Raw genomic sequence first — 27,906 nt, 5'->3', positions numbered from 1 at the left:
CTTTTAAATATTTGCATTACGTACGATCAAAGCCAGCACTATTTGAAATTGGCTTCGTGTTTGCTGTGACCAAAGGAAGTACTCTCAAGATCTAGGTGAACATGTTGACCCAGAGAGCTTTGTGGGGAATATCTAATATTATAGATCTTTTTCACGGGAAATAAATATAAAGTAAGTTTATTTTCGATCCAGTGATATAATCTGTTATTATGTAAGTTTATTTCCCTCACATTCGTGACTTTGAAGGCCAAGGCTCTAGACGTTGATTGACTCTTTTGGCAAATACTCAAAGCAGCAGGCGCCACACACTCAACTTGTCTGCTGTTTCTTGAATGCTAATGGCCAGGAGACAATATTGTTTAATTGCAAACCACAAGCACAAATTTCGGCAATCCGCCAAAACTGCTCCTCCCCGAAACTTTGGAAATACTACATACGTTTTGTAATGCCTAGTTCCAGAAGCATTTTGGCATAGCCAATTTCGTATCTCCCTTTTGGTCAGCTTTTTGCAAGGTGTCCGTCTTGTGGCGGACGTGGAGACGTGTAAGCAGCCCATAGGAGTACATTAATGGCATTTCAAATAGGTCTCCGATCGGATGGCCTTGGGGGACAATCGGCCATCGGGCACGTGATACCTTTTCACTCACCTGGACATAATTATTTATGGCACGACCGCTTTGCTCGGATGCATTAAGGCACAGATTAGCTGCAAACAAAAAACAGAAATTGATCAGAGATTAATATATGGGTATAAATGAATACACCTTTTTTTTAAATAAAAATAAATTAATAAGTATATTTAAAACTACCTATTTCTAAATTAAAAAAAAAAATTTTACGGTCAATATGAACTTTTTTTTCAGTGTTGAACTGTGGCGACACCTGTCTACGGAATCGCGAAGCACACGTAAATACCTATGTTTATTTTACGCGGTTTTACATCGTTTCTACATCGAATAGAGTTGCCAGACCGCGCGTTTATTAGTGATTTCAGGGCTTTAGTGTGCCCAGAAGTCGCGGAAGCTGAAATATACGCGTGTTTTTTTTGGTTTAAAATTAACTCGTTATTTGGCCACACTGCAACTAAAACTAAGCATCTTTTTTAACAAAAGTAATTTTTTAGCAGGAAAAACATTGAAATAAGCCCAATAATTACCCCAAAATGGGCCGCCGATGCTGCGTGGCCAACTGCCCCTCGACGTCCCGCCTGCTGGAGCACCACGGCGTCACTTACCACTCCTTCCCCCTCGATCCCGTCATCCGGGCCATCTGGATAAAGAACTCGCGCATCAGCCTGGATCGCCAGATCACCAAGAGCGTGCTTGTCTGCTCGCGCCACTTCCGGCGCCTGGATTTCAACACGATTCGCAATGGCAAGTATCTGCTGAAGCCACGTGTCTTCCCCACCGTCTTCCCGTGGGGCAAGATGGACTCCGCCGAGATAGAGGCTGACCACCGCGCCCTGCAGCAGGCCAGCGTCGAGGGAACGGCGGTCGCCGGAGCGGATCCCTCGTCGGCCAACGAGGACGTGATCAAGGCCACCGTGGACAATATCGTGGCGCAGATTCTGGCAGAGACTGCCGAGCGCAACTCCTCGGCGGCTTCCGAGGAGCCAAAGACGTCCAAGGCGGATAAGGAGAAGGAAGCGGCAAAAACCAGTGCTGCCCCGGAGACTGGGGAGGAGGTGCCCAAGCCAGCACAGGATTCTGTAGCCGCTCCCGCTGTTGTCCCGGCCAGCGAAGTAGCTGCCCCCTCTGCAGCGGCGACTTCCGCCTCGAACTCGCCGCTGCCTGGCACGCCGGTCAAGTACAGCAACCCCACCAATCTGACTATCGGCGCCCGCTTGGAGGCCTTGAGTGTGGAGGGCAACTGGCTGCCCGCCCGCATCGTGGAGGTGAATGAAACGGAGCAGACGCTGCTCGTGCGCTTCGAGCGCAACCACAAGCTGAAGGTGTCGCCGTCGACGAGCGGCAGCTTCCAGGAATGGATGTCCATCAAGTCGGAGCGGCTGAGGCAGCGCCTCAGCAACCGCGTGCTGCCCATCTTTGAGCTGGAGGAGAAGTGCATGGCCCGCTGGTCGGGGCCGCGCAAGTTTCCGGGCACCGTTCGCAGGCTGCTGGGCAACGACACCTACGAAGTGCTCTTCGACGATGGCTACACCAAGAACGTGCGTGCCGTGCACATGAACAAGCTGCCCAAGCAGCTTCTTCCCGTCGTGGGAGTGGATGCCGCAGCAGTTAAGGCTCCGGCACCGCCTGGAACTCCATCTGCAGCTGCGACTCCAGTGCCCGCCGCCACACCTGTGGCTCCAAAGAGGGCCAGTACTGGCAGCAGTGCCAGTGGTGCCTCGAGCAGCAAGAAGAGCAAGAGCGCGCCCCAGCGCAGGGATTGGCCGCTTCTAGACATGGCCAGCTTGGACATAGGTAATATTTTCACCTGTCTGCAATTTCAGAACATTTAGTTACTGTTTGTTCCTCAACAGCTGCTTTGGGCTTGCCGGAGATACCTCATGACGGGGAGTGGACCTGTCACTGGGTAAATGACCAGCCAATTGGAGCCGAGGGCTTCCTGATTGTGGGCGAGCACCAGAAGCCCACAGTGATCGTGCAGGACTGGAGACTTCCACCCGGCTGGATTAAACACATGTACCAGCGCTCCAATGTGCTCGGCAAGTGGGACGTCATCCTGGTCTCGCCCAGTGGCAAGCGGTTCCGCTCCAAGTCCGACCTGAAGGTGTTTCTCGAATCGCAAGGCTTGGTATACAATCCGGATGTATATGACTTCAGCATCCACCGGCGTCGGGCCAAGGACATCAATGCCTATGTCTACACACATGACTATAATCCGCAGCCACCGCCCAAGCCCAAGCCCATGGATGTGTCGCTGGACTCTACGATGGAGCGTAGCAACACAACTTTATCATCTTTGCCATCGACTCCAATGCCCGTCAAGGAGAGCCAGTACATGGAGGCACCGGTGGCTTCTCTGATGCCACCAGCAGAGCTCATGTCGCCGCAGGCCCTGCTAACTGATGAAGGCAAGCCGAAGACTAACCCAGAGCAGCTGGAAGCTATTGAGGGTGGTGCAGCCCTGCCTCTGGAGGGTGGCGCTCCTCCAGCGGAGAATGGCTTTGGTAGGCATAACCAAAATCAAATTGACACATTTTCTCATCGTTTTCTACTTCTCACGTAGCTTATATTGGCGGCCTAAAAGTCCAGCTCCAGGAGAATCTGTACGTATGCCCGCGCGAGGGTTGCGGCAAGACCTATCGCAAGGAGGACTTCTTGCTTATTCATATACGTCACTACCACAAGGAGTTTGCCGAGTAAGTTCTTTAAATTACGTAGAAATGGACACTTGAAATGAACTTGATTTTCCCAGGTACGTGAGCAACTGCCCGAAGATGCAGGAGTTGGCGGTGAAGCGCACACACGCCTCTTCCATCGAGCAGGGTGATGCAGCTCCCAAGAACCAAATACCAAACCAGCAATTCTTTGCCAAGCTGCACCAACAGGATATGCAGCAGTCGCGGTCTTTTAAGCGTCAGTCAGTTCCCCCAACGGTCACGTCGCCCAAGGCGGCTGGTGCTCTGCCAGTTGCTTCTCCAACCAAGACAATTGTATCGCCCAAAACGGAGCCACTGGACACGATGGCGTCCGATGAAGGTGTCATCAATCAAGAGCAGGTTTCGTTGGAGGCTGGAGCTACCGCCTCAGTGACTCCTGGACTGAATCGTTCCGCTAAGAGGGCTCGTTTCTCGCCGACAAAGCGTTCATCCGGCTCAAGGAAGAGCAACCGCCAGCGGTCACAGCGGCGCAGCAATGCGACCGACACTACGACCGTTCATAACTTGAGTGAACACGATGCCGACGAGACGCGTCAGTCCTTCAACACTCCCACGCCGGATGCACGCATCGATTCGAAGAAACGCCGCTCTGCTCCCGCTGCTCCAGCCATCAGCTCCATTGACTCTCCGGTTATGGTGGATTCGGTGTCCACACCGTCGTCCAATGACCAGGCCGACATAAATGCCGCTCTTCCGCCGCCGGCAGACACGATTGGGAAGGCGCCGCAATACATCAAGGAGAACGGCGAACTGATTCGCATCGTGCGAATGCGTCAAGAGGAGATTATCAACTGCCTCTGCGAGTATGGCGAGGAGGACGGCCTGATGATACAGTGCGAGCTGTGTCTGTGCTGGCAGCATGGCGCATGCAATGGCATTGTGAAGGAGTCGGACGTGCCGGAAAAGTACGTCTGCTACATCTGCCGCAATCCACAGAGGGGACGGGACTCAATGAGGTTTAAGCACGACCAGGACTGGCTGTTCGAGGGTAAGTTGCCGGTGGCCGGGTACCACACATCGAATCCCCAGGCTATCAAACAATCGGAGCTATTGAAGCGCTCGCACACGCTTACCGGCAACCTGCTGGACGCCAGACGCTCGATGCACTCGCTGCTGGTGAAGATCAACATCGCTAAAAACCGTTCCCACCCAAAGCTGTATCTGTGGGCAAAGAAGTGGGATGAGGACCAGGTGGACGCCGCTACCTTGACGCCGGTGAAGCGACCGAAGACAGAAATTCCCGACCTACCGCACGTTCCGCAGCCGGAGGCGGCCATCGATCCGGAGGAGTGCCAGTACCGCCTGATCGAGCACGTTAAGGTGCAGCAGTCCCTGGTCATGAATCGGCTGAACGACATTGAGGCCGAGATGGACGGTGAGTACTCTAAACTTTCTATTACTATTGAGTTAGTTGTTAAATTAATATTATTTTGTTTTTTAGAGCTTGAAAAGGAAGACAGCCTGGAAGACTTGAAAGACAGCGATATCTCCACCACCAAAGAGGCCATGGCCACATTCATCAAGGAGCTGGAGACTATGAAGCGCCTTGCCCGGCTCAATCAGGTGGCTAATATTAAGCAGAGCTTAAAGGATACCCCAAATCAGTAGGTCCTTAGTGCCCAAAGGAGAAGAACAAATCTTAAAGTAATATATTTGGTATATTAATTTGGATTAATCGTAGAGCTTCATGGGTTAATTTAAAGTAGAGAAGTAGCTTCTTGTTTCTAATACCATCTCCATTTGTTACAAAATATCAACTTTAAGAGAGAAAAAAGCTTTTCCAACTCCGTTTAAAAATGAATGGAAGACAAAGGAGGATCCATTATTCAGGCTTTCAAAAACACATTTAATAAAAGGAGAAATTTAACAGTTATGTACTAAGTTCTTTAAAATTCTATTAGCTCGTAAAATACTGTTACCAATAAAGCGGATATTTAATATTAATACGCGCCGAAAATTGTAATTTCATGGCTTATAACTTGAGCTTGAGAAACAGGAATCCCACACCGAGCTATGGAGCTCGATCAGCACCAGCTCTGCTGCAAGCATGTGGTTCTTTTTGCTGTGGCTAACGACACTGTGTGTGGTGGCAAAGGCCAATTCCACGGATTCTGGTCCTTCCACCATGGGGAACTCAACCGAGTCCAGTCGCCCCAACTCATTTCCCTACATCGTCTCCATCGGCACAATGGTCACTGGTTACTACAAGCACCTCTGCGTGGGTGTGATCATTTCGAATGAGCACCTGCTCAGCGCGGCGCACTGCGTCAAGCCCCCCAAGCCAGTTCACCCAGGGGGACTGTATGTAATTGGTGGCTCCGAAAGGCTCGATGGCAAGGTGGGAACCAGGTTTACTGTCGTCAAAGTAAAAGTTCATCCCAAGTTTAAGGTGCTCGAGGGATACGATATTGCGGTAGTGAAGGTTTCCCCAAAGTTCCCGCTAAATGATGGTCGATTTAAGAGCTTAAGCTTTAATCTTAAGTCACCTCCTGACGGCTTTGAGGGCTCGATGATTGGATGGGGCCGTGTCAAGGTCGGAGAGGTGAAGATGTTGAAGCCGCTACCTTTTCGGACAATCGGGAACGCGAAATGCATACAGAGTCATCGATTCGTTTTTCTTCGTAATACGGATTTCTGTGCCGTGCACTTGAAAGGATCTCAAGGAGCCTGTGATGTGAGTAAAAGGAATAAGAACAAGAAGAGGAAGTAAGCTCAAAGGAGCTTTTGAAAAATTTCGAAAACATTGTTATACCCTTGCACAGTATTATAGTTTTAGTCAGAAGTTTGCAACGCAGTGAAAGAGTCGTTTCTTTATCAGCATCAACAGCCGAGTCAATCCAGCCATGTCCTTCTGTCCGTTACAAATTGCAAGGGTATACAGATTTCGGCGTGCCGAAGTCATCTTCCTTTCTTGTAATTTTTATTTTTATACCCTTGCAGGGTTTTATAATTTCAGTCAAAAGCTAGCACAGGAGTGAAGGAGTCATTTCCGACCCTATAAATCATATATATTCTTGATCAGCATTAACAGGCGCTTCTTTCTAACCATCAATCAAAGAAAATAAAATTTGTTCAACATTTTTCAAAATTTGATAAGGGGTTACATCATTAAAATTCTCAAAAATGACCAAAAATTTTAATTTCTTAAAATGTTAAATACAGTATGCAGATTTGTTAAGCCAGAAAAAACTAGGATAGAAAAGATTTTCAAACTGAATTTAATGCATTTTTGGCTGAGATTTGATCGTTTTTTTATTCAAAGCCAAGGTCCTTTGGCAACTGCAAGGGTATACAAATTTCGGCTTCCAGAATTTAGTTTCCTTTCTTGTTATTTTTGAATATTTATCGAAATATATGAATTTTGGTTTCTGGAGCATATAATGCCCTCAAAAAAAAAAAAAAAAAAAATTTAATACGTCCTCGTAGCTCTTTCAAATTTTAAAAATATACATACATTTTTTTTAGGGCGACTCTGGAGCCCCTTTAATGGACGTGGAAAACGAACGGCTCTACGGCTTAATGTCCTACGGGAGAAAGGCATGTCAGCCACTTATGCCCTATGCATTTACCCGGGTCGGTATGTTTTCGGATTGGATTAAGGAAAATATGCTCAGTATGTGAAAGCGTATTTCTTGGGAAGCAAAAGGTTTTACCTTAAACTTTGATGCTAACTGTACACTGAGTTAAAATGAAATAAATGTTAAGCTGCTAAAAACATGCATATTTTCAATTTTTATTTTCAAATAACTGAAAATACAATTTAACATTATTTCAATTTCGTTAAGTTGCATTTCTTTTAGACAAGCTGCGCAGTGTGAACCGGCCATTTCGTCGCGACGCCGATAATTTAATCGATACGAGCTTTTGGCCTATCGAAAGCACATCGTCCCACCACTGACCGCTTTTATCAAGAAAATCAAAATAAACAAAATCCGAGCAACAATTGCTTATAAATTAACCCCTGAAAATCACCAATTGCTAGTCCGTAAGTGACCGTTCTCGTGGAACGAACCCGATCGAAATGTGGTCAAAGATATTCAGACTGATTCGCTATCACAGGTACTGCGACATGGCAGAGGCACCGCTCCAGACCACCAATTGTGAGCCGGCTCTGGCCCGGCTAAAGAACTTTGGCTACGCCTTCGACAAAGGTGAGTATGTTCCAAGAGACGGTCATGCTCTTGATTCCTGTTATACCGATCTTCTCCTGCAGCCGGAGTCCTGCGCAAAATCGATCCTGCAACGGGTGAACCCGGAGAGGAACTCTTCTCCTACAACATCAGCAGCGATGCCAATGAAAACGAGAAGCACTACCAGAAGCTGGCTGATGTATGTACAATGACTACCATACCAGAAGGTGTTATGTCCCTTTGGGCACCACCACTGGAATTTCGGGATTTCCTATTAATCAACATTTTAAATTCATAAAAAATTATATCCTTAGCAAATCCCTGAAATCGTCTATGCTTTGCTGGAGAAGAACGGCCTCAGTCGCACCTACATTCCTTTTGGTAAGCCGCCAGAGCAGTCGTCCTTCGTCTACTCCCAGCCAGCAAAACTGTCGCAGTCCAAGAAGCTGTTAATCCTGATCCATGGCAGTGGGCAAGTAAAGGCTGGTCAGTGGGCTAGAAGGTAAGTACTTAGCTGTAGCTTTTAAGAACTCTGAGATATAGAAAATGTATAATTACTTAATTTGCTCTCAAATCATAAAATGAGATTACTTGGGAGCTGATAAAATGTTGGGAAAAGGCACCAAAACACAGTTTGTCCCTTGTGGACTAGGAAAAAATATAACTTTACCTCTGGGAAATGCAAATTATGATTACGATTTATATATGTTTTGTATATATATTTCACATTAAAATCTGACAGCAATAACTTTCCAAGCATTAAGAGTAAATAAATATAAAATTTGCACAGCTTAATCATCAACAACTCGTTGGACCATGGCTCCCAGCTGCCTTACGTGCGACAGGCCCAGAAGCTTGGCTACGATCTGCTCATCACCAATGCCAACGATACCACGCGATTCCTTAATGGCAAGGATATACTTATCAAAGGCGTAGAAAAGCCCCAGAAACACACCAAGTATGTGTGGAAGAACATAGTTTTGCCTTCCAAGCCGGAGAGTGTGGCCATTGTGGCTCACAGCTATGGAGGCTTTCTCACTTATGATCTGGTAAGTGTTTGTATTTCAAATAAGATTTCGAATAATTTAAAGTTCTTTCCCTCCATTAGGTTGATGAATTTTTTGAATTCTTCAAGGAAAAGGTATTTGCTATTGCCTTTACCGATGCGGTTACCGCAAGTCCACAGGCCAGCAACAAGGATTACTTGCAATCCGTGGCCTGTGATTGGGTCACCAGCAAGGCACCTTTGGACACACTGGTTTCAGCGTCCAAAGACGACATCCGGAAGGTTTCCGCTGGACACACCAAGCACGAGTGGACCTCGTACTCGGCCATCGATTCCATATTCAAGTTCATGGAGGAAAAGTATGAGCTGAGGATGAACAAGAAGTGACAACTTGTCAAGTGGCTTAAGAATTTGTGTACTTTCCATATATATGTGTATATATCTTGGAGATGTGAATATAAATTACGTTTTTACCGCCTGCGCACATCTGACACTGATCCCTTTTCCCTAGGGGCAAACGCAAACTATCGATTTGCAATGCATAAATCAAGCGACTGGACACTGTCCGGATGTGTCACAAACACTTACATCAGGGCAATTTAATTTGATTTTCGGCACTTTGGCACATTCCCCGAGAGTTAATCATATTGATGGCTGATGTATTGCCCTCGATAAAACAAAAGTCTCCCACATGGCCCATCAGCGCGCTAAAAAAAAAAAGAAACCACAACTAAGACCAAAACAAATTCCCCCAACGGCGGGCGGATAAGGAAGGGCTGTCAACTTGGCAGCTGCATCAAATTCTTTGGGGTTGACCAAGTGACCCCTGTCTGTCACTGGGCTCTGGTCCATATCGTTTAACTAAATGTGTCATAAAAAAATATGACGCCTTCTTTTGGCAGCTTTAAGATGGGAAAACCGTGTGAAATGCAAGAGAAAATTGGTGTAGTGTGGGACTCTGAATTGTTTTTTAACAAAATCTTTCAGAGATCTTTTATGAAACTTCTAAACTCTAAAGAAATTCATTTGAAACAGGAATTGTTTGGTTACTTAACGAAATTAACATGTTGTTAAGTAATGTAATGAAAATTATATTTAAAGTTATATTATATAGGAAATACATAGAGATACCTTTCTCATCTGAAAGACATAAAAAGACAGTAACAGTAAGGAAAAAGTATAGCTTCTATATCACATATTTAACCTTGCCAAGGTATTTTAATTTTAGTCAGAAGATTGCATTGCAATAAAGGAATCATTTCCGGCAATCCTATTCTTTATCAATAATATAAATAACAAATTTGTAAATTTTTTCAAGGTTTTATATCATATTCGGAAGTTAGATTTCTTTCTTGTTTTAAATGATTTCTTATAAACATTTTTGTCTGAATCTAAAGGCGAGGGGGGCACAGGTTTCGGGCTCTATAAAGAGTTTTATTCCGATGCCAAATCACTAAAATGGGGATATATTTATATCAGATCACAACCAGATACATATTTTTTATCAATACAATTTTTGTTAATTTTTTTTTTAGTTATTTCAAAGGTAATCAAGTAATTGGCACCCTGCCAACAGATTAATTATGTGCGAATAACCTTAATTCCCTTTGTGCAACTTTAAAGACTTTCCCTCACCTTTGCCAGGACAGATTTCCTTTGGTTGGCGCACAAAAAGTGCAACCTGGCTATAAGTAAGTGGAAGAGACGGAGACGTTTGTCTTTGGCCTTAAAAGGAACTTAATACCCACAAAGTGAGCTGGGGACCCAAACTCAAATAGCGAGAAAGCCCAGGACCGTTGAGAGTGAGAGGGATGGGAGTGGTCCTGGCAACCCTACAACTTCCCCAGGACCCGCCAAACCCCACTCCACTCCGAATCTGGATCAGAGTCCCTCCCCACGCCCACGTATACATTATCGCTGTCATGGCCGCAGTCATGGCTTCTGCTCCACCTTAGACATTTTTATATGTATTCAACGTCGTTGTCGGCGTCGTCCTATGGCAGCTTGCTATCTACACTTTGACTCCACTGCACCCTACACACAGCCACAGTCGCACACACACCGCCGACAAGGACGGCATCATCGTGGCTCAGAGCGAGAAGGCTGGAGCTCGTGTCGTCGTTGCCAGCAAAAAGCTTTGCACGAGTTCAGGAATGGGTCATGCGCCTGGAGCCCGCATCTAATATATATATCTGGGATATGTACACGCAGATAATACATACTGGGAGCTAGGGCAGTAAATAAGCCGAAGATGCCTATGTAATCGCCTCGGTTAAGTAAATAAAAACAAATGCGACGGCTTTAAAGTCGAACCCAATTTACACAGTCCCATGCCACGCCACAATGGGCCCTCGTGTCCTTAACATCCCACTAAACAATGTCTAGCAATTACTTAAAATAATCCTTTTCTTGTGGTTATTTGATCAAATCTTAAACGCAACGCATCCCTCACACACGACAGTCGATGGGCGCCAAAGACCTGCACTCCTTAATCCTGAACCCTTTAACTCTTCCTTTGGGTTTCTTGCGTTTGAGCCATTGATTGCTTGGGATAATGTTGCTTAAGATTTTCATTTTAGATTGCATAGAAATTTATTTTCGTTTGGTTTTAAGACCTAGATATATGATACTTTTTGAAACTTTATGGTAGCAGTTTGTATTAAAATCTCAAAAAGGCCACCAAGAGTTTAGATTGAAGTTCTCTAACTACTTTTTTACAAAATATATTTTAAACTATTAAAGTTCGAATCACAATTCCTCTAAGTCCCAAATAAATTCTTTAATTTTTGCTTGTTAATGATAAAAGCTTATTTTTTTGTTAAATTGAGCCTTCGTCCCCTAGGAATATTTTCTCACCCGCTGCAATATAATTTCCCTAGTTATAAATCAAGTTTAATATTTTACTCAACTTCGATCAAGCGAACTAATGAATATCTTCATAAATCAAAACTCAAAATGTTATTTTTTTTTGTGATTTTTTAGAGAAAAATTGTGCGCTTGCAATTTCCTGTAGGAGGAAATATTATTGTGCGCTACTTTATTGCTTGAAAAGTTCAAGCGATGTCATTCAAAAAGTCATAAATAATAATGTTTTCCAATAAATGTTCACATGTGAGTGGGCACACCGGGGAAGTGAGTGGTCTGTGGGAGGGCAGAAGGATTCAGGACGAGGCCACGCATGCCAGGACCGCGCTACGTAGCAATCCCATTCGATGGCTTGCCGAAATGACCGCTTGTCGTTGAACCTTGCCTGGCGGCCTGACTTCTCTCCCAGGACTTTTTCCAGCGGCTAAAGGGCACCCAACTGTTGGGTCCGGGAACCCCATAGGTCTCATAACTTACAAGGTCATTTCACTGCACGCAGCCATTAAGAATTTTTCCTTTTTTTCCAGCAGAGATATTCCGGCTTTTTCGTTGTATATTTTAATACTCGTGTGTGACGAATTTTTATGGCTGACAAATGATTGATGCGATTCTGCCTGCCACTTCCTGTAAATATCATTAAAAGAGCCCTTCAAGGCGAAGTTTACTCGGCGGAAGTTTAAAGTTCCTTCTTCTCCTTAAAGACCACAATTGTCTGGCCATTGTATGAAAGGGGGAAAGTGCTGAAGTGCAGGTTTAACGCAGAAATAATACCAAATAAGATTAGATAGCATTGTGTCTTCGAGCAATGTCCTTTCGGCGGGTGGGATTCTGGTGGGGGAGGCCCGAAAAGAAAAACAAATAATGTTACAAATTGCAGCATTTGCACCCCTTTACAGCGAGTGAAGCTTACAAAAACCGTGGTAGCAGTGCTATTTATATATTGAAAACTTCAAAAGTTGTTTATTTCTTTAGCATTTAAAATTTTATAAATAAAAGATGCCTTTTAAAAATAGTAATCTATGGTAGCTATGGCTAATCCTTATACTGGAGCCTATTTTAATTAGGCAGACCTTGTACAAATAAATACATAGATGCTAATAAAGTTATTCACATAATAATAGAAATATTTTACAAATTCTGTTAAAGAATTTCTTATTGTAAAAACTTAAATTCCCATAGTGTTTTGCTCCACTGTGCGGCAGAGATGGCGAAAAAAATTGTAAAATTCAAACTCCTCCGCCGGGCCGAGAAAACACAAATCACGGGGAAATGCAATAACAAAGGGAACCCTCTGGCCGCCGAGTGTTCAAGTTATTTGCGGTTTATGTCCTTGTTGCTGCTCCTTTATTCATGTCGCTGAGGCGACAAAAAGGACCTTAAAGCCAATAAAACGATTTTTTCGTCTCTATCTATGAATTGTAAATGCCTTGCCGAAAAAGGACAATTGAAGTGGCCGCGTCCGCTGACAGCTTCGCATGGGTCTCAGCCCCCTCCCGCGACGCGATTTAAGATAATAGTATCATCAACACCACTTCAGGACACCCCCCCAACCGCAGGACGGGCCTTGTCTGGGTCCGGGGTCTAAGGATTTGCTGTGGCGTAGGCGTTGCTTGGGGTCCTGCCCAATGGCTTCGGGATTTGGTTTCGGGCTTCGATGATAACAACTTTGAAGGCTAATTTGCATGGACCCCGGCAGAGGGGGACTGAGGAGGGACGAGGAAAGGACAAGAAAACTTAAAGCGTTTTCAAGTTGATTTCGCATTCAGTGACAGATTTTTCACGCACATTTAAAAAACATTTAAAAAACCATTAATGTGTTTTTTTTTTTCAACTTTTTTTCTTCGCAGTCTGCATCACACCCCTCAATTTTTGGGCATTCCTCCTTTTTATTTGCTTTGCAGGGCTTTTCACAGTGTTTCATTGTTGTTGTGGTTCCAGTTGTGGCTGCCTTGGCGGTGCTCTCTAATCTTTGCGCCATTTATTTACACTTGATTAACACGCGGCTGACATTTGTTTGACTTTTTCCTCTGTGCGCTGAAATTAAAATGCGAAACTCGCTTCACACAAAAAAACGCAAGCAAATAAGGGATTTAAAAAACTTTTGGTTACTCTTTTGTTCCTGGATAGCGAAAAAAGTTGTTAAAAAAATATTAAACAAAACGCATTTGCTAATATAATGATAGATAGCCGCTTAATCATGTAAAAGTTATTGAATGTAAACCTTAAAGTAAGTTAATTTTAGGGAATTTAATTTGTTTACTGCTTAAAGAAGTAAAATGTATATATTTTTATTAAAATATAGAGATCACTTTTTGTTGCAAGCCTTCCTTAAATAATAATACCCCCCAAAGACAGGGTATTTTTATATGCAAAGAGCCCCCTTGTGACACATTTGTTGTGGGTCCTGGGCTCTTTGCCTTTTTGGCTTCTGCTTCATATTTTTGTGGTACAAAAATTATTCATTTGTGGAAAATTGTGACGTTGGTCGGTCCATGGCCGCAGGCCAAACTGATTAATAAACCAAACGTCAAATGCGCACAATGGCCACGCATCACCGGAGTCAAAGTTTGAGCCGGGGCCGTGGCCGTGGCCGGTGCAGGAGCAGAAGCCACCACCCCGTGGCATCCGGAGCAGGACCGGGGCCAAGACGAGGACCACGACCACAGCTGTCAACTGTGTGTCACACACTGGGAGGGCCAGGAGGGGTTGGTCTGTGACATGGGATGAGACGGAACTTCCTTGCAAGTGCAAGTAGGCCTCGAGTCGCATTGTTCTCGACTTGACTCCTTGCGGATCCCGGAGACTTGTATTCCTTTTCGGCTCGGTTCGAGGGCGTTGGCATTGTCATCTGGTGGGTCACAGTTGGTTGCTATTTGGCCAGCAAATTATTTGCATATTACAAAAAACTCTCGTAACAATGAGCATTTGATTTTCTTTGTGAGATATTCTTTTTTTGTGGGAAATGGGAAAAAATTGTTTGCAGTTCAAGGTCAGTGCTTGGCATGAAACATATTTTTAAAGGCATATTGTTGTGAATGTGGCATTTTAGATATAAAATATGGCTATGTAAAATTTGTTTTCAACAGTTTAAGGTTTTAAATTAATATACTTTCCCTGATTTATGATAAAATAATGTAAAAAATTGGATTATAAGACTTCTTAAATGTAAAAATTCTACATACGCTACTTTCCCTTCAATAGTTTTATTAATTTTTTCGGATCTATCATTAATGGTTGATATTGCGCCCCCAAACTTCCGTGACTGTCCCTGGGGCACCGAATCGAGCTCTGATTTATAAACATTAAGATTTATACGATTACTCTGTCAGATGCACGCCCACATACTCAAGGCAGTCATAAAAATGATAAAAAATATACTGAACTTGGGAAAATCCCATTCCATTAATGGGGCCACGTTTAATGGTTTTTGCTTATGGAGTGTTTAGTGGTCTTTCAATCTGAAACAATATAGGACACGCGCACTTGGTATGCCTTTAATATACGAAATAACCAAATATCCTGCAGGCAAGTGTGCTGGTCAAACATTTCAAGACCATAACGAATTGCTTGAACTCTCTATGATGTGATGGGGCAGAACGATTGAGGGATCATTTATCATTTTTATGGCCATCGGCGAGGGTAAAAAATAGTTCTTAAAGAGTGGCAAGCCAAATATTATTCAACATTTGCAAATTCCTTCCCCGTTTCGTGACTTTCCCTAAGAAAATGTTTCCTCAATTTTCAAATTCAATTTGTCAATCATAAATTTCACGCTCTCTTAAAATAAATTTGCTGGCAATTGAAATTTTCAAGTGCCTGTGTCGAACAAGACTTTCCTTTCAATGTGTTGAAACATTTCAGTTTTTTGCAACAATTTATGGGCAAACTTTTCGGGGTTTTGGTCTGTCAGAGTTAAGCATCGGCCTCTGCTCTGACACATGACTTGAATGTCAATGGGCACAGGACACACACCCCCAATAAAAAATAAAAAAAAAAAAATAAGGGGAGGTCCTAGGCATAGTCCTTCGTCTCAGACAATGTCGCGTTAAATTTGCACAACTTGACGGGAATTCTGTTACTTTGTCTGCTCCAAATTGTAAACTTCTGTTTCGTTTATTTAAGTTGGCCGAGGGGGTTACGCCTTCCCGGGACTCACAACCCCGTGGCCACATAAATAACAAAATTTAAGGACAAAATATCAATATCCACTTTGCGAGACGCCAACTGCATGCGAATGAGTTTATTTTGTGGCAGCGGCAAGGAGTCTGCATCTGAATTGGACACCGCCTGAGCAAACATTTCGCATTGCAAATGAAATTCTGCTTCTATTTCTTACTTTTGTTTCCCATTTTTTCTTCTTTGTTATTTTTGCATAATTCCGATTCGCTGCTGGCGACAACATATTGCAAAGAAGTTGGCAAGTTGCTGAATTCGTCGCGTTTAAGTTTGTGGAATGCCAAAATCTAGCAGCTGAATTTGAATGAGAGGAGAGTACTGAGTACCGGTCTAGATTTTAATATCAAGTTATTTAAAAAAATAATAAAAAACAAGAAAGGAAGCTAACTTCGGCACGCCGAAGTTTGTATACCCTTGCAGATTGTTTTTCATATTTATATCATAAATTATAATGCCGAAAACAGACACTAAGCAGAGTTTCATAACATTTTACCTATACTTATTATGTTTACAGTTTGAAAGTTACAGTTATACATTCCCAGCTTTACATTTTCTCTACATCTACGGATCGCTTCTATGGCAGCTACATATATGATATAGTTGTCCGATTTTCATAATATTGTTACCAAAATTCTGAAATAAGCTCATGTCTTAAAGTAAATGAAAATACGTTGAAAAACAACGAAGTTATAATTTTGTCTATTACTTTCCCTATCGTTCCTATGGCAGCTATAAGATATAGTCGTCCGATTTTCATAAAATTTATACCAAAATTCTGATAAAATACCAGAAGCTCATGTCTCAAATTAGATTTAAAATTTTTTTCTAATATTTTAACTTATTTTTTTTGATTTTTAAAATTTTTTTAGAATTTAAAAAAAATTTTTAAATATTTTAACTGCCAAATTTGAATTTGAATTTAACTGTCAAATTTGAATTTAACGACGATCAGTTTCAGTGTGCCCAGGTGCAGTTGTAAAATAACACCTAAATTTGGATTCAAAAGGTTTGAGTCTCCGCTTACTTCCGCCGGCTCCGAAATGGTTTGAAACTTGGACTTTTTATAACAGTTTATACCAGTTTTCAGTTGCTTGCTGCTGATTTCTGTTCGCCTGTTACCCCAATTTGGGAAACGGGCAATTTGCATGGAAATGTTCGGAAATTTAGATTGGCTGCTGTAGGGATGTTGTTGTAAAAAGGTTGTTGTTGCCATAAGCTGTTGTTGTCGGCAACAAATAGGTATAAATGCATAAAATGAAATATAACAGTTTATACAAATTATTATTTTTGCCCAAATGTTTTTATAACAGTTTATACCAGTTTTCAGTTGCTTGCTGCTGGTTTCTGTTCGCCTGTTACCCCAGTTTGGAAAGCGGCCAAATCGAATGAAAAAATTTGCTCACTTGCATCAGTGATGCTCATCTCCATCAGTGATGCTCACTTCCATCAGTGATGCTCAATTCCTTCAGTGATGCTCACTTCCATCAGTGATGCTCACTTCCATCAGTGATGCTCACTTCCATCAGTGATGCTCACTTCCATCAGTGATGCTCACTTCCATCAGTGAGCATCACTTCCATCAGTGATGCTCACTTCCATCAGTGATGCTCACTTCCATCAGTGATGCTCACTTCCATCAGTGATGCTCACTTCCATCAGTGATGCTCACTTCCGTCAGTGATGCTCATCTGCATCAGTGATGCTCACTTCCATCAGTGATGCTCATCTGCATCAGTGATGCTCATCTGCATCAGTGATGCTCATCTAGCTATATTGCAATATTGGGAGGCTATAAAATCGGGCTTAATGGCAGTGATGCTCATCTGGCTATATTGCAATATTGGGAGGCTATAAAATCAGACTTTGCATCAGTGATGCTCATGTAGCTATTTTGCAATATTGGGAGGCAATATATCAGGCGTAATAGCAGTGATGCCCATCTAGCTATATTTCTTTATTGGGACAAAATGTACAATATGGTCACATCTGGTTTGAGTCTTCGCTTACTCCAAGATCAATGGTTCGAAACTTGGACTTTTTATAACAGTTTATACCAGTTTTCAGTTGCTTGCTGCTGGTTTCTGTTCGCCTGTTATCCCAATTTGGGAAACGGGCAATTTGCATGGAAAATTTCAGAAATTTGTATGGACTGCTGCAGGGATGTTGTTGTAAAGGGGTTGTTGTTGCCATCAAGCTGTTGTTGTCGGCAACAAATAGGTATAAATGCATAAAATGAAATATAACAGTTTATACCAATTATTATATTTGCCCAAAAGTTTTTATAACAGTTTATACCAGTTTTCAGTTGCTTGCTGCTGGTTTCTGTTCGCCTGTTACCCCAGTCTGGAAAGCGGCAAAATTGAATGAAAAATTTTGCTCACTTGCATCTGTGATGCTCATTAGCATTATTAAAAAATTAAAGCATACTTTTGGGGTTTTCTATTAAAAACGTGGCATCTTTTAGGCGGAAGTTCAGATTACAGTTTGATAAGCACTGGTCCAAGTGAGATTCAACTTTTACAGTTTGACAAGCACTTTTCGGATAATATAAAATGGCCATATCTAAAAAATGGTGCAAAAATGTTGAAAAACAGCTAAGTTATAATTTTTTTTCTAAAAATTTATCGTACATTTGTAATACAAATTTTGTATGGGAGCTATATGATATAGTCGTCCGATCCGGCCCGTTCCGACATATATAGCAGTGAGAGTATATAGAAGACCCTATACAAAGTTTCATTCAGATAGCTTTAAAACTGAGGGACTAGTTTGCGTAGAAACAGACAGACGGACAGACGGACAGATGGACAGACGGACAGACGGACATGGCTAGATCGACTCGGCTGTTGATGCTGATCAAGAATATATATACTTTATAGGGTCGGAAAGGTCTCCTTCACTGCGTTGCAAACTTCTGACTGAAATTATAATACCCTGCAAGGGTATAAAAACCTTGCTGATGCTGGCCCAAAAGCTCAGTACAATAAAATATCTATATAATTTTTATTAGTATTCTCGAGCTACTGGCTGGCCAGGTTCATAAGCCAAATTTAATTTGTTCTCATATGATATTTACGGTCATATTCAAATAACTTCGTTTGTCATACTTCACTGGCTTTGATGTCCTTTGGAACCAGGGGTTGAAGCTCGTTGCTCGATGTAAAATGAAAAAGGTTTCGCTAGATTAATTTAGGGTCATGCATATAATATAATTTTTTATGGTGGTGGAGTGGGCGGAAAAGGGGGCTTCCCTCAAGCCGCAATCAAGTGGCATAAAGAAGCTTTTCTATGTGAGGGAATTATTTATGGCTGAAAATGTCTTGAATGTGTCTCGAAAATGTAAATCCTTTGCTGCCAAAGCGGAAAAATGATTTAATTTATTGCCATCTTTCTGGTAACATGTGTTCTTGAAAACTTTTCCTAATTAGGGGTAATAGATCTTAGAAACTATTTAAGATTCGATGACGAGGGTGTGGAGAACATATGTGTTAAAAATTACATGGCACTGGTAAAGTTTATTTTAGTCACATGATACTGTTTGGTAGAGGGTCCCTCTTTACAATGCGATGCTCTTCCCTAGGATAAGGATTCTTCTTTAATATGAACCATATCTTAGGTTCGTCATTCCTTTTAGGCGGTGGGTCTTCCCTTTTTGAGTTGAGGATGTTTAAGAACCGCTTCAGCCATCCTTCCATATGTTGTTTTTGCTCCGTTCGGGGGTCTTCCTCAATGGAGTTCTGCCTTATGGTTTTTATATTGATAATTCGCATTAGCCAGTTTTCCGACTTAATCTCGTTCATTTGGGTGGGAGGCTTCCTGGGAACTTCGTGGACATTGTAAAAGTTTCTGTGCTGATCATCGAGATGGTGTTCCTCAAACTGCGGCATCTTCATGGGAGCTGGACAGGTTTGGCTCTCTAGGAGTCTGTAGGAATAACTCAAGCTCCCGCTACATATTAGCACGAGGACTCCGAAATAATGATGAGCTGACATTTTCAGCGTTGAAATTTAACTGCTGGAATTCTTTATAGCAATCGAAGTATTTATAAGCGATTATTAAACCTTGAACTTCAGAAAGGCTAAGCAAACTCGAAAGCAACAGCTGTCCACGCTTAAATAATAATAAATAATAATTTTAATACTAAATATTTACACCGGTATATATGTATATGACGAAATATTTGTCTTCTGGGTACGTCTGGTTGCGTATCCGCCAGTTCCAGACCACGTAGATGCCATTTGTGGCACTGAGGCTGCCCTTTCCCGAACCTTTTCCCCCGGGAAACCGGCTCCCATTCCCCGTAAATCACTGTAAGTGACACGCGTGCCCCCCCCAACACACAATCCACCGCGAATTTGTGAATTTGGTTACCTCGTAAAAGCGAAACTGACACGAATTCGAAAAGCGTTTCGGGGCGAACATTAACACATTTATTCCTACCTCTGATGCTAGTCCCCAGTCGCCCGCCCGTCAAGTGTGGGTTGAATAATTTTTTAAGTGACTTCTTTTATTTGCATTTAGAAGCGTTTAAAAAAAAAAGTCAACTGGGACTTGCGGGTGTGTTTATCTGAATATATTAAGCGATTTTCAGAGAGAATAATGGTGGTGGGAAATGCTAGGGAGGCTTGCTAAGACGGTAGTACATTGAATGGTAGGTATTTATTTATAAAAAACTAAGTTTGAGGAATTAAAGCACTATAATACGTTTTGTATTCGTTAAATATATATTAATTATATATATTGTTTACATTTAATAATCATTCAAGAAGCTCAACTTTTTCAATCCTTGCATCTATCCCGTTTTTCCAAAGTCTCTTCCTTGCCAGTTTGCACTGTCAATTCAATGGACTCTCGCTCCTTTATGGCATTTAATCAGAAGCTACATAAAAACTACACCAGTGTCTGCCATTTCAGGAAGAGGCAAAAGGAAGCAACTACGACGGGAGACTTTTCCATTATCCACTTAGACGAAATTGTTTCGTGTGCATTGAACATGATTTATTGTGACACATAAACAACAGCTTAACTTCCGGGTAACTTGCACATATGCCGGTATGCCGGTGGCCGTGTGCTAAAAAAATGAAGAAAAATGGCAGAGTGCCTGAGATATTGACTAAGATCCCTGCCAGCCCGGCCACCTCAATGGCACTTACCTTTTCCGCTTAAACACCCCCAGCCTGGACATAATGGTGACCTCCCTGCAGCGGTTTGTCCCTGCTTTTCCTGATCCCTCTCCATTTTTATTAGCCAGCAAGTTGTTCCTTGGCCGTAACGCTGTTTTTTATGCAATAGAATGGGATCGGGTCTCGTGTTCACCCGTGCGTCCAGTGGTCATCGTTTCTCCCCGGCCCACCCACAACGAGTCCGAGTAGTTTCATGTACGAGTCCTCCTCCTTTTCCCTGGCCCTTTGCCTGCAAAAAAGGGAAATTTATTGTCCTCCCCGGCAGTTTGAGTCAAATGTTCCGAGTGCCTCAGGTGCGCCGGACAAAGGCCAAAAAGCTGGGGGCGAGGGTGTCACTTTTGACATTTAAGATGCCGCACAATGGCCACTAATTTATACGCATCGCCTGCATGTGACAGGCGCATTTGTCGTTCCCGAAAAGTTTTCGCCACTTTTTCGCTCCTCCTGTCCATCCATTTGCAATTCCAATGACTTTTATGGCCTTGTGAATGTGTCCTCGTTGCCTCCCTTAGTTGACCACAAAAAAGAGGAGAAGCGAAAAAAACTGTTGCATTGACAAATCTAATAAACAAATGACAGGCAGACAGAAGGACAACCGGACAACAGGGCAGCCAATGTGCAATTGATAGGCGGAGACTAAATTGCAAGCACATGTTGCGGTGAAGCCAAGAAAGTATCTAAACGGAAGGTAATGAGCAGCTTCTGGATATGGTACCTCGAGAATTAAATGGTACGGAATAATTCTAATAAACAGATAAAGTTAAGTGGATAAAAACCATGGAATTATTATTATTTTTATTAGAAAATTCCGAGGGTTAATACTGCATTAAGGGAGGAAATGAGGTAGTCTGTCTGTTCAAATATGATTAATGTGTTGGTATTAAATACTTATATCAAAAATATAATAATAATTCCATTTTTAAGAATACGAATTATGATCCTATTACATTTCTTGACTCGGCCTGGTTTTTAGTAACCTATCTAAAAAATACATAAATAGTTATAACATACTTTTAGGCACATAACTAATAACATCAATAAAATGATTTAAAGGAATTTATACAAAATTCCCTGATCTTGCAGCTTCTTTTGCTCTCCCAGTGTCCCATTCACATTTGGGCAGGTCTGCCGCTCAGCTTCGAGCGTGCCAGCAGTGGTGGCATCGTTTGGCAGATGACTGCTGACCTCAAGCCCAATCGTTCTGGTCATCCTTCGGTTCTGGCAATTGGAGAGCGTTACGATGCCATGCTGCACGAGTTTCAGCGGCAGGCTCAAAGCTTCAACTGCGCCTTGCCATCGAGGGGAGTGCTCAGTGGCGCAGGCATGACTTTCTATCTGGACAAACTGGTGGCCGCCGTGGAGTATGCCAAAGATTGTCGAGCCATCGATGTGGGCATCTGTGTGTGTGGCACGCGACCGCCTCTCAAGGATGTAACCTATATAATGCGGCTGCTCTGGTCGGTGGGTATCCGCTGCGGCATTGTGGAGGCCGCCAGCGAAGTCGGCGATGAAGCCCAGGATCTAGCTCGACTGGGAGCTCTGCATGTTATCCTGGTGGCCGAGAATGGTTCCCTTCGAGTGCGTTCGTTTGAGAGAGACCGCTTTCAGGAGCGGCATCTAACGAGAACCGAACTGGTGGAGTTTATTGAGAAACTTCTAAGGACGGAGGCCATAAGCGGAGCCACTGTGGACAACTCCAGCCAGGTGTTCAACACGAGTGCTGGTGGTGGTTGTGGCGGTGGCAGCAGCGGCGGCAAGGAGCGCGGCGAGAATGGACTCAGCACATCCGCCTCGAATGCCACCATCAAGAACAGCTACAGCTACAGCCAGTTGCCGAATCTGCAGGTCTCCTTTCTCACCCACGAAAAGCCCACAGCCAACTATAAGCGGCGACTGGAGAATCAGGTGGCGCAGCAAATGAGCTCCACCCTGGCTCAGTTCATCAAGAAGGAGACCTTTGTGGTGCTGGTGGTGGAGCTGCCGCCGGCTGTGGTAAATGCCATTGTGGGGGCCATCAACCCGCGGGAAATACGCAAAAAAGAGACTGAACCGGAAATCAACTTTGTGATTGAAAGGTGAGTAAAGAAATTACAAAGAAATCTGAAATTGATAAGAATTTATATCTTACAGATTTCCCAAATACAAACGCTATATATCGGATATAAATGACGAGGTCATGGACTATCTAACCGATGCCAAGACACCAATTGTGGCCTTGTACAGCATTTCCGATTCCTACTATCGCGTCATCATCTAACCCACAGCAAAACTAAAGATGGCCGAACTACTTAGTAGTGCTCGTCCCTAGGTTAAGCTTCGAATTGTCACAAAGCTAAATTTTTGGCCAAAATTCTACTTTAAGTGGCTGTGTTCTCTGATGCCATTTACCCATTAATCGAATCAAAATTTGTTTCTATAAGTTTAACTTTAAAGTGGAGAGTAAGGAAATTGATGAGATCCATCCAGAAATCTAAGTTTTTCAAGATCCTTTTCCACACATTCGAAAAAACAAATCTGTTATAATTAGTTTTAGTTAATATTTCTTACTTGGTTTAAAGTAAAACGAATCCTATACTGATGCTGTTCACGCCTAAGTCAAAAGAATAGTTAAAAACTAAGAAAAAAAATCATATGCACGTAAATATCAACATATAGAAATATATTTTTAACTATACATTGAGATTTTAACTTAAAATTTGTAAGTTTCAGTCTTCAGAGGGTAGCAAATAGTATGGAAGGCAACAAAAAAAAGGTACTGTCCGATTTAATATAATCGGAAAAGAAACAAAAATCAATTTTGAAAAATTTTTATGTTCAGAAATTTAAAAATGTAATTTTATTTATTTTTTATATTTTTCAGTAATAGCCATAATGCTATGTTTTACTTAATATAAAAATTAATTTTGTTTTTATATTTTTCGATAAAATCGATATTTTTATACCCTTGCAGGGTTTTATAATTTTAGTCAAAAGCTTGCAAAGCGGTAATTTACGACCCTTTAAACCATATATATTCTTGATCAGAACAAAAAGCCTAGATCGACTCAGCCTAAAGCACTTAAGTTAAAAATTGAATCCCGGGCTAAGCTTCAAAATCACTTATTTTACACACAGAGCAAACCAAGATTTGAGTCTTCATCTATATTTTATAAATACGTACAAGTTTTAAACACGAAATTTATATCAGTCGAGTTTGTGCACTTGTCTCGTACGGTCGTGTAAGCTCCTAATTAGCAACCAGAGAGTGATCCTCAACTTCTTCTGTTGTGCTTATCTGCGCGTAATCTATTTTTAGACTCCGTACCGCCGGGGTCTTTACCGAGTCCGACTTGTTTACCACCCGAGCATAGTGTAAGCGTTGTTTACGACTTCGCCCATTGGGCTCGGTCTTGTCTCTCGCTTGCGCCTTCACTGCCCAGCGGGAGATAAGAAGTAAAGACTTTTGAACATTTTGAATTTGATTTCTATAATTTTCGTAATCGAAAACTATAGTTAATTAATAAATGGATGGGAACTCACCTTCTTATCCGCCGCTCCCGAAAGAGCTGCCCGGATTTGAGAAGATGAAGGAAATCGCTGGCCAATCTTCAGCGGAACTTCGAGCCAAGCTTGCAAAAGACTTGGCTCAACGGCAATTGGACACCCTTCGTCAACGAAATGCAGATGCTGTTAAGACTAGCTCAGCTACACCTGTAACAAACACCGTTACAGCTACGAGTGCCAGTTCTGGCACCACCACTTACACTGTTGCAGCTTCCTCATATACCAGCCCAGTTTCTACAGCAGGAACGTCTCTATCTTTGGGAACTAACAATCTCCCGATCCCGCCCGCTACGGGGTGCTCGTTCCAAGCACCAAGTATTACTCGTAGCAGGAAACGTAACCCTCCAAGCAGCGGTAAAGAAAGAGACGACATAAAGAAGACTAAGGCAAATGTAAACAATGCCAAAATTGGCAATTTAAATCAAGCTTCGACCTCCAATGGACTTCGCAACAACCGCTTCGCACCTTTTGTTGAGGAAACGAACCCAATTGAGGAGATGGAGACAAATGAGGAGATGACTGATCCACCGCCAAGCCAAGCACAAATTTCAAGCCAAAAACCTCCACCCATTTGTGTTCCAAAGGTCACTGACATCCTCACTCTGGAACGAACCCTTGACGAAATTATCGATGCAAATAGTTATGAGATTCGTACATCCAAATTCGGAGTTTCTCGAATATACACCGACAATGCAGAGTCATTCCGCAAGGTGGTTCGTAGCCTGACTGCCTTAAATTGCGAGTTTTGGCATCATCAACTCCGAGAGGACAAACCATTTAAGCTGGTGCTAAGGAACATACATTCCACAGTTCCAAAAGAGGAAATAGAACGTTGCTTCACGGACAAAGGTTTCAACGTAGTCAATATTTACTGTCCAAGAAAGCCTGGCACGCGCGGCACTACGGCTGACGTTAATGTTGATGATAGACAAAATCTGTTCTATGTCAATCTCAAGATGACTACGAATGTCGCCGAGTCGCTTAAAATTAAGCAAATTGGTAGGCACAGAGTTACTGTGGAAAAGGCTACTCGAAATAGGGACCTCGTCCAATGTTATAAATGCCAAAATTTTGGACATACTCAAAATTGTTGCTTCATAAAGCCTGTGTGTGGGAATTGTGCCGGAGATCATCCTACTAACTCGAAATCGTGCGAGTCAATTCTTAACAACCAATGTATGTGTGCAAACTGCGGAGAAAATCACCCTGCAGGTTTTAAAGGCTGCAAAGTCAGGTTGGAACTAAGCAGGAAACTAAAATCTGGAATAAGGCTAAGCAACTCAACGAACAGCAGGACCAACGAAAGCCGACACGGTCAACAATTCTCCATGTCAGCTACCAGAGATGGCGTCTCTTATGCAGACATGGCAAGGAGTAACCTTCCAAACAGTACCAGCGCTGCAGCTACGCAGTCTGCCGCACATATACCTGGAGGCAACCCCAATAGGAATTTGTCTACTTTGGAGAAGGCAATCTTCGATATTAACACTAGGCTGGATCAACTCTTCAAACTAGTTATGGAAACGATTGAGTCGAACAAGGCTTTTCGCGATATAGTTCAGGTTCTAATTTCTAGAAAATGACAGTCTCAACAATAAAAATCGGATTATGGAATGCAAGAGGTATAGTTCAAAATAGTGAAGAACTTCGTCTTTTCCTTATTGATAACTCTATAGACATAATGCTTATTACCGAGTCACACATGCGTCCCGGCCTTAATTTTTACCTTCCTGGTTATGACCAATACTTTGCCAATCACCCTAGCAACACCGCTAAAGGTGGCTCTGCTATCTTCATCAAGACCAGCATTATCCACACGCAGAGGGAGCCCACAACGCGAATAGACTTACAGCTAGCTTGCATTGATATTTTAACAAATGGTGGTGTACTTAGAATAGCTTCCTTGTATCTTCCTCCCAGCGAGCCTTGGACAAGAAACGATTTCGACCAGCTACTAGTCTCTCTAGGCCCAAAATTTTTGGCTGGAGGTGACTTTAATGCCAAGCATCAATGGTGGGGAAATTTAAGGTCCTGTTGCCGGGGAAAGCGTCTTCAAGAGGCCATAGTTTCAAGCTCAAGCCAAGTTTTAGCTACTGGGGAACCTACCTTTTACTCCTCAAATACCAGGCTCACACCGACAGCTCTGGACTTCTTCATCGTAAATGGGGTTCCACTCAACAAACTTTCGATCGAAACCAAATACGAGCTATCCTCGGACCATTTGGCAATTGTCGCAACACTAAGTCAAATACCGCAATGCAAGGCCAAAAGGAAATCAATACTACCGCCCGGCTCCTCTGTTGAAAAGTTTAAGGAATCCCTGGACAGAAGCATTAACCTCAACGCTGTCATCAACCATCCAGATGATCTTGAAGCTGAGGTAGCAGCCTTCATGGAAAATATATACACTGCTGCGACAGCTGCTAGCCCGAATCAAAGACACCTTCCGAACCAAAATAGAAGCAATATACTCCCACAAAATGCTCTAGTTCTCATACAGCTTAAAAGAAGAGTCCGTCGAGAATACACAAGGACAGGAGATATTCGCGTCTACAAGATTTATAAAAGACTGTCAAATCGGCTAAGCAAAGTCTTGAAAAAGAACAAGCAAGACCATATAGACCAGATGTTAGAGAATGCGAGCCCAGATGCATCGACAAACTACTCCTTGTGGAAACTCACAAGCCAATTCAAGAGACAAGTTATCCCAAAGGCTCCTCTCAGAAATCCCGCTGGTGGTTGGTGTGGGTCAAGTCAGCAGAAGGCGGATATTTTTGCTGATAATCTAGAGAACAGATTTAAGCCGCTAGACCTAACTCCGATGGAAAATCGAATGTTTGTGGAAAGGCAACTGGACAGACCTTTTCAAATGGCTCTTCCCTGTAAGCCAGTAACCCTGGAAGAAGTCAAGTCACAGATCGGAAAGCTCAAAAATAAAAAAGCGCCAGGAGAGGACCTTCTAGACAACAAAACGCTGAAACTTCTGCCTATCAAGGCACTGCTATTTATAGTCCTGTTGTTTAACAGTGTCCTAAGGCTGAGTCATTACCCAAGTGCATGGAAGAATGCTATCATCACTATGATACCCAAGCCTGGAAAGCAACCCACAGAAGTTGATGCATACAGGCCAATTAGTCTCCTACCTGCATTGGGCAAAATGATGGAAAGGGTTATACTGGACCGGATCCTTGGACAAGAGACAGTAAGCAGAGCTATTCCGAAATGGCAGTTCGGATTTCGGAAAAGTCATGGCACACCTGAACAGCTACATCGAGTAGTCAATTTCGCTTTAGAAGCCATGGAAAACAGAATGTATTCAGTCGCTGTTTTCATGGACATTCAACAAGCTTTTGATAGGGTATGGCACGACGGTCTCCTAAGCAAGTTGAAGAATCTAATAACTCCTCAGCTCTTTCTCCTCATTCAGAGCTTTTTATCTGAAAGAAAATTCAGTGTGGTTGTCGATGGAGAAAAGTCGTCAAAGCGCCCAATCTCAGCCGGTGTTCCCCAAGGCAGTGTACTAGGTCCGACACTATACTCGCTGTATACATCAGATATGCCAGATTCCTGGGGCTGTACCGAAGTCGACGATGATAATATGCTCATCGCAACTTACGCCGACGACACTGCAGTTATGGTCAGAAGTCCAAGCATAGA

The 27,906-nt window shown here is 42.9% G+C and overlaps 5 protein-coding genes across 6 annotated transcripts; 4 read left to right on the top strand and 1 right to left on the bottom strand.

The window, feature by feature from the left end:
• Window positions 1–1,068: 1,068 nt before the first annotated feature.
• MBD-R2 lies at window positions 1,069–5,292 on the top strand. Its single transcript, XM_017175233.2, has 5 exons — window positions 1,069–2,423; window positions 2,483–3,133; window positions 3,193–3,325; window positions 3,382–4,721; window positions 4,788–5,292. Exons 1-5 carry the CDS (start codon window positions 1,163–1,165, stop codon window positions 4,952–4,954), a joined length of 3,552 nt encoding a protein of 1,183 aa, XP_017030722.1. The 5' UTR covers window positions 1,069–1,162; the 3' UTR covers window positions 4,955–5,292.
• Window positions 5,293–5,360: 68 nt separating this feature from the next.
• Window positions 5,361–6,982, top strand: LOC108080460 (trypsin-2). Its single transcript, XM_017175196.2, has 2 exons — window positions 5,361–6,020; window positions 6,812–6,982. Exons 1-2 carry the CDS (start codon window positions 5,394–5,396, stop codon window positions 6,965–6,967), a joined length of 783 nt encoding a protein of 260 aa, XP_017030685.1. The 5' UTR covers window positions 5,361–5,393; the 3' UTR covers window positions 6,968–6,982.
• A 299-nt stretch (window positions 6,983–7,281) lies between these two features.
• On the top strand, window positions 7,282–8,973 carry LOC108080447 (FAM172 family protein homolog CG10038). Of its 2 annotated transcripts, XM_017175184.3 has the most exons (6): window positions 7,282–7,331; window positions 7,406–7,497; window positions 7,560–7,675; window positions 7,791–7,978; window positions 8,267–8,525; window positions 8,585–8,973. In XM_017175184.3, exons 2-6 carry the CDS (start codon window positions 7,416–7,418, stop codon window positions 8,867–8,869), a joined length of 930 nt encoding a protein of 309 aa, XP_017030673.1. In that variant the 5' UTR covers window positions 7,282–7,331; window positions 7,406–7,415; the 3' UTR covers window positions 8,870–8,973. The 2 variants fall into 2 exon arrangements, with proteins under 2 accessions (XP_017030673.1, XP_017030672.1); XM_017175183.3 differs by lacking the exon at window positions 7,282–7,331 and having other exon boundaries at window positions 7,368–7,497.
• A 9,750-nt stretch (window positions 8,974–18,723) lies between these two features.
• Window positions 18,724–19,523, bottom strand: Sgsf (Salivary gland-derived secreted factor). Its single transcript, XM_017175155.2, has one exon. The coding sequence runs from the start codon at window positions 19,513–19,515 to the stop codon at window positions 19,048–19,050; it is 468 nt and encodes a 155-aa protein (XP_017030644.1). The 5' UTR covers window positions 19,516–19,523; the 3' UTR covers window positions 18,724–19,047.
• A 1,458-nt stretch (window positions 19,524–20,981) lies between these two features.
• LOC138928727 (eIF-2-alpha kinase GCN2-like) lies at window positions 20,982–23,189 on the top strand. Its single transcript, XM_070286247.1, has 3 exons — window positions 20,982–21,035; window positions 21,790–22,781; window positions 22,837–23,189. Exons 1-3 carry the CDS (start codon window positions 20,982–20,984, stop codon window positions 22,961–22,963), a joined length of 1,173 nt encoding a protein of 390 aa, XP_070142348.1. The 3' UTR covers window positions 22,964–23,189.
• Window positions 23,190–27,906: the final 4,717 nt, after the last annotated feature.

This window comes from Drosophila kikkawai, chromosome 3R, assembly GCF_030179895.1.
Source record: "Drosophila kikkawai strain 14028-0561.14 chromosome 3R, DkikHiC1v2, whole genome shotgun sequence".
Lineage (NCBI taxonomy): Eukaryota > Metazoa > Arthropoda > Insecta > Diptera > Drosophilidae > Drosophila > Drosophila kikkawai.
The sequence above is the reverse complement of the archived record's forward strand: the minus strand, read 5'-3'. Positions and strand labels throughout refer to the sequence as shown.

Excerpts from the sequence above, each read along its gene's own strand:
- MBD-R2 (XM_017175233.2), top strand. The coding sequence starts at position 1,163 with ATGGGCCGCCGATGCTGCGTGGCCAACTGCCCCTCGACGTCCCGCCTG. Across the intron at positions 2,424-2,482 it reads CATGGCCAGCTTGGACATAG|CTGCTTTGGGCTTGCCGGAG; the intron begins GTAATATTTTCA and ends GTTCCTCAACAG. Across the intron at positions 4,722-4,787 it reads CATTGAGGCCGAGATGGACG|AGCTTGAAAAGGAAGACAGC; the intron begins GTGAGTACTCTA and ends TTTGTTTTTTAG.
- LOC108080460 (XM_017175196.2), top strand. The coding sequence starts at position 5,394 with ATGTGGTTCTTTTTGCTGTGGCTAACGACACTGTGTGTGGTGGCAAAG. Across the intron at positions 6,021-6,811 it reads GATCTCAAGGAGCCTGTGAT|GGCGACTCTGGAGCCCCTTT; the intron begins GTGAGTAAAAGG and ends CATTTTTTTTAG.
- LOC108080447 (XM_017175183.3), top strand. The coding sequence starts at position 7,368 with ATGTGGTCAAAGATATTCAGACTGATTCGCTATCACAGGTACTGCGAC. Across the intron at positions 7,498-7,559 it reads TGGCTACGCCTTCGACAAAG|CCGGAGTCCTGCGCAAAATC; the intron begins GTGAGTATGTTC and ends CTTCTCCTGCAG. Across the intron at positions 7,676-7,790 it reads ACTACCAGAAGCTGGCTGAT|CAAATCCCTGAAATCGTCTA; the intron begins GTATGTACAATG and ends TTATATCCTTAG.
- Sgsf (XM_017175155.2), bottom strand. The coding sequence starts at position 19,515 with ATGTCAGCTCATCATTATTTCGGAGTCCTCGTGCTAATATGTAGCGGG.
- LOC138928727 (XM_070286247.1), top strand. The coding sequence starts at position 20,982 with ATGTTCCGAGTGCCTCAGGTGCGCCGGACAAAGGCCAAAAAGCTGGGG. Across the intron at positions 21,036-21,789 it reads CCAAAAAGCTGGGGGCGAGG|CTTCTTTTGCTCTCCCAGTG; the intron begins GTGTCACTTTTG and ends CTGATCTTGCAG. Across the intron at positions 22,782-22,836 it reads ATCAACTTTGTGATTGAAAG|ATTTCCCAAATACAAACGCT; the intron begins GTGAGTAAAGAA and ends TATATCTTACAG.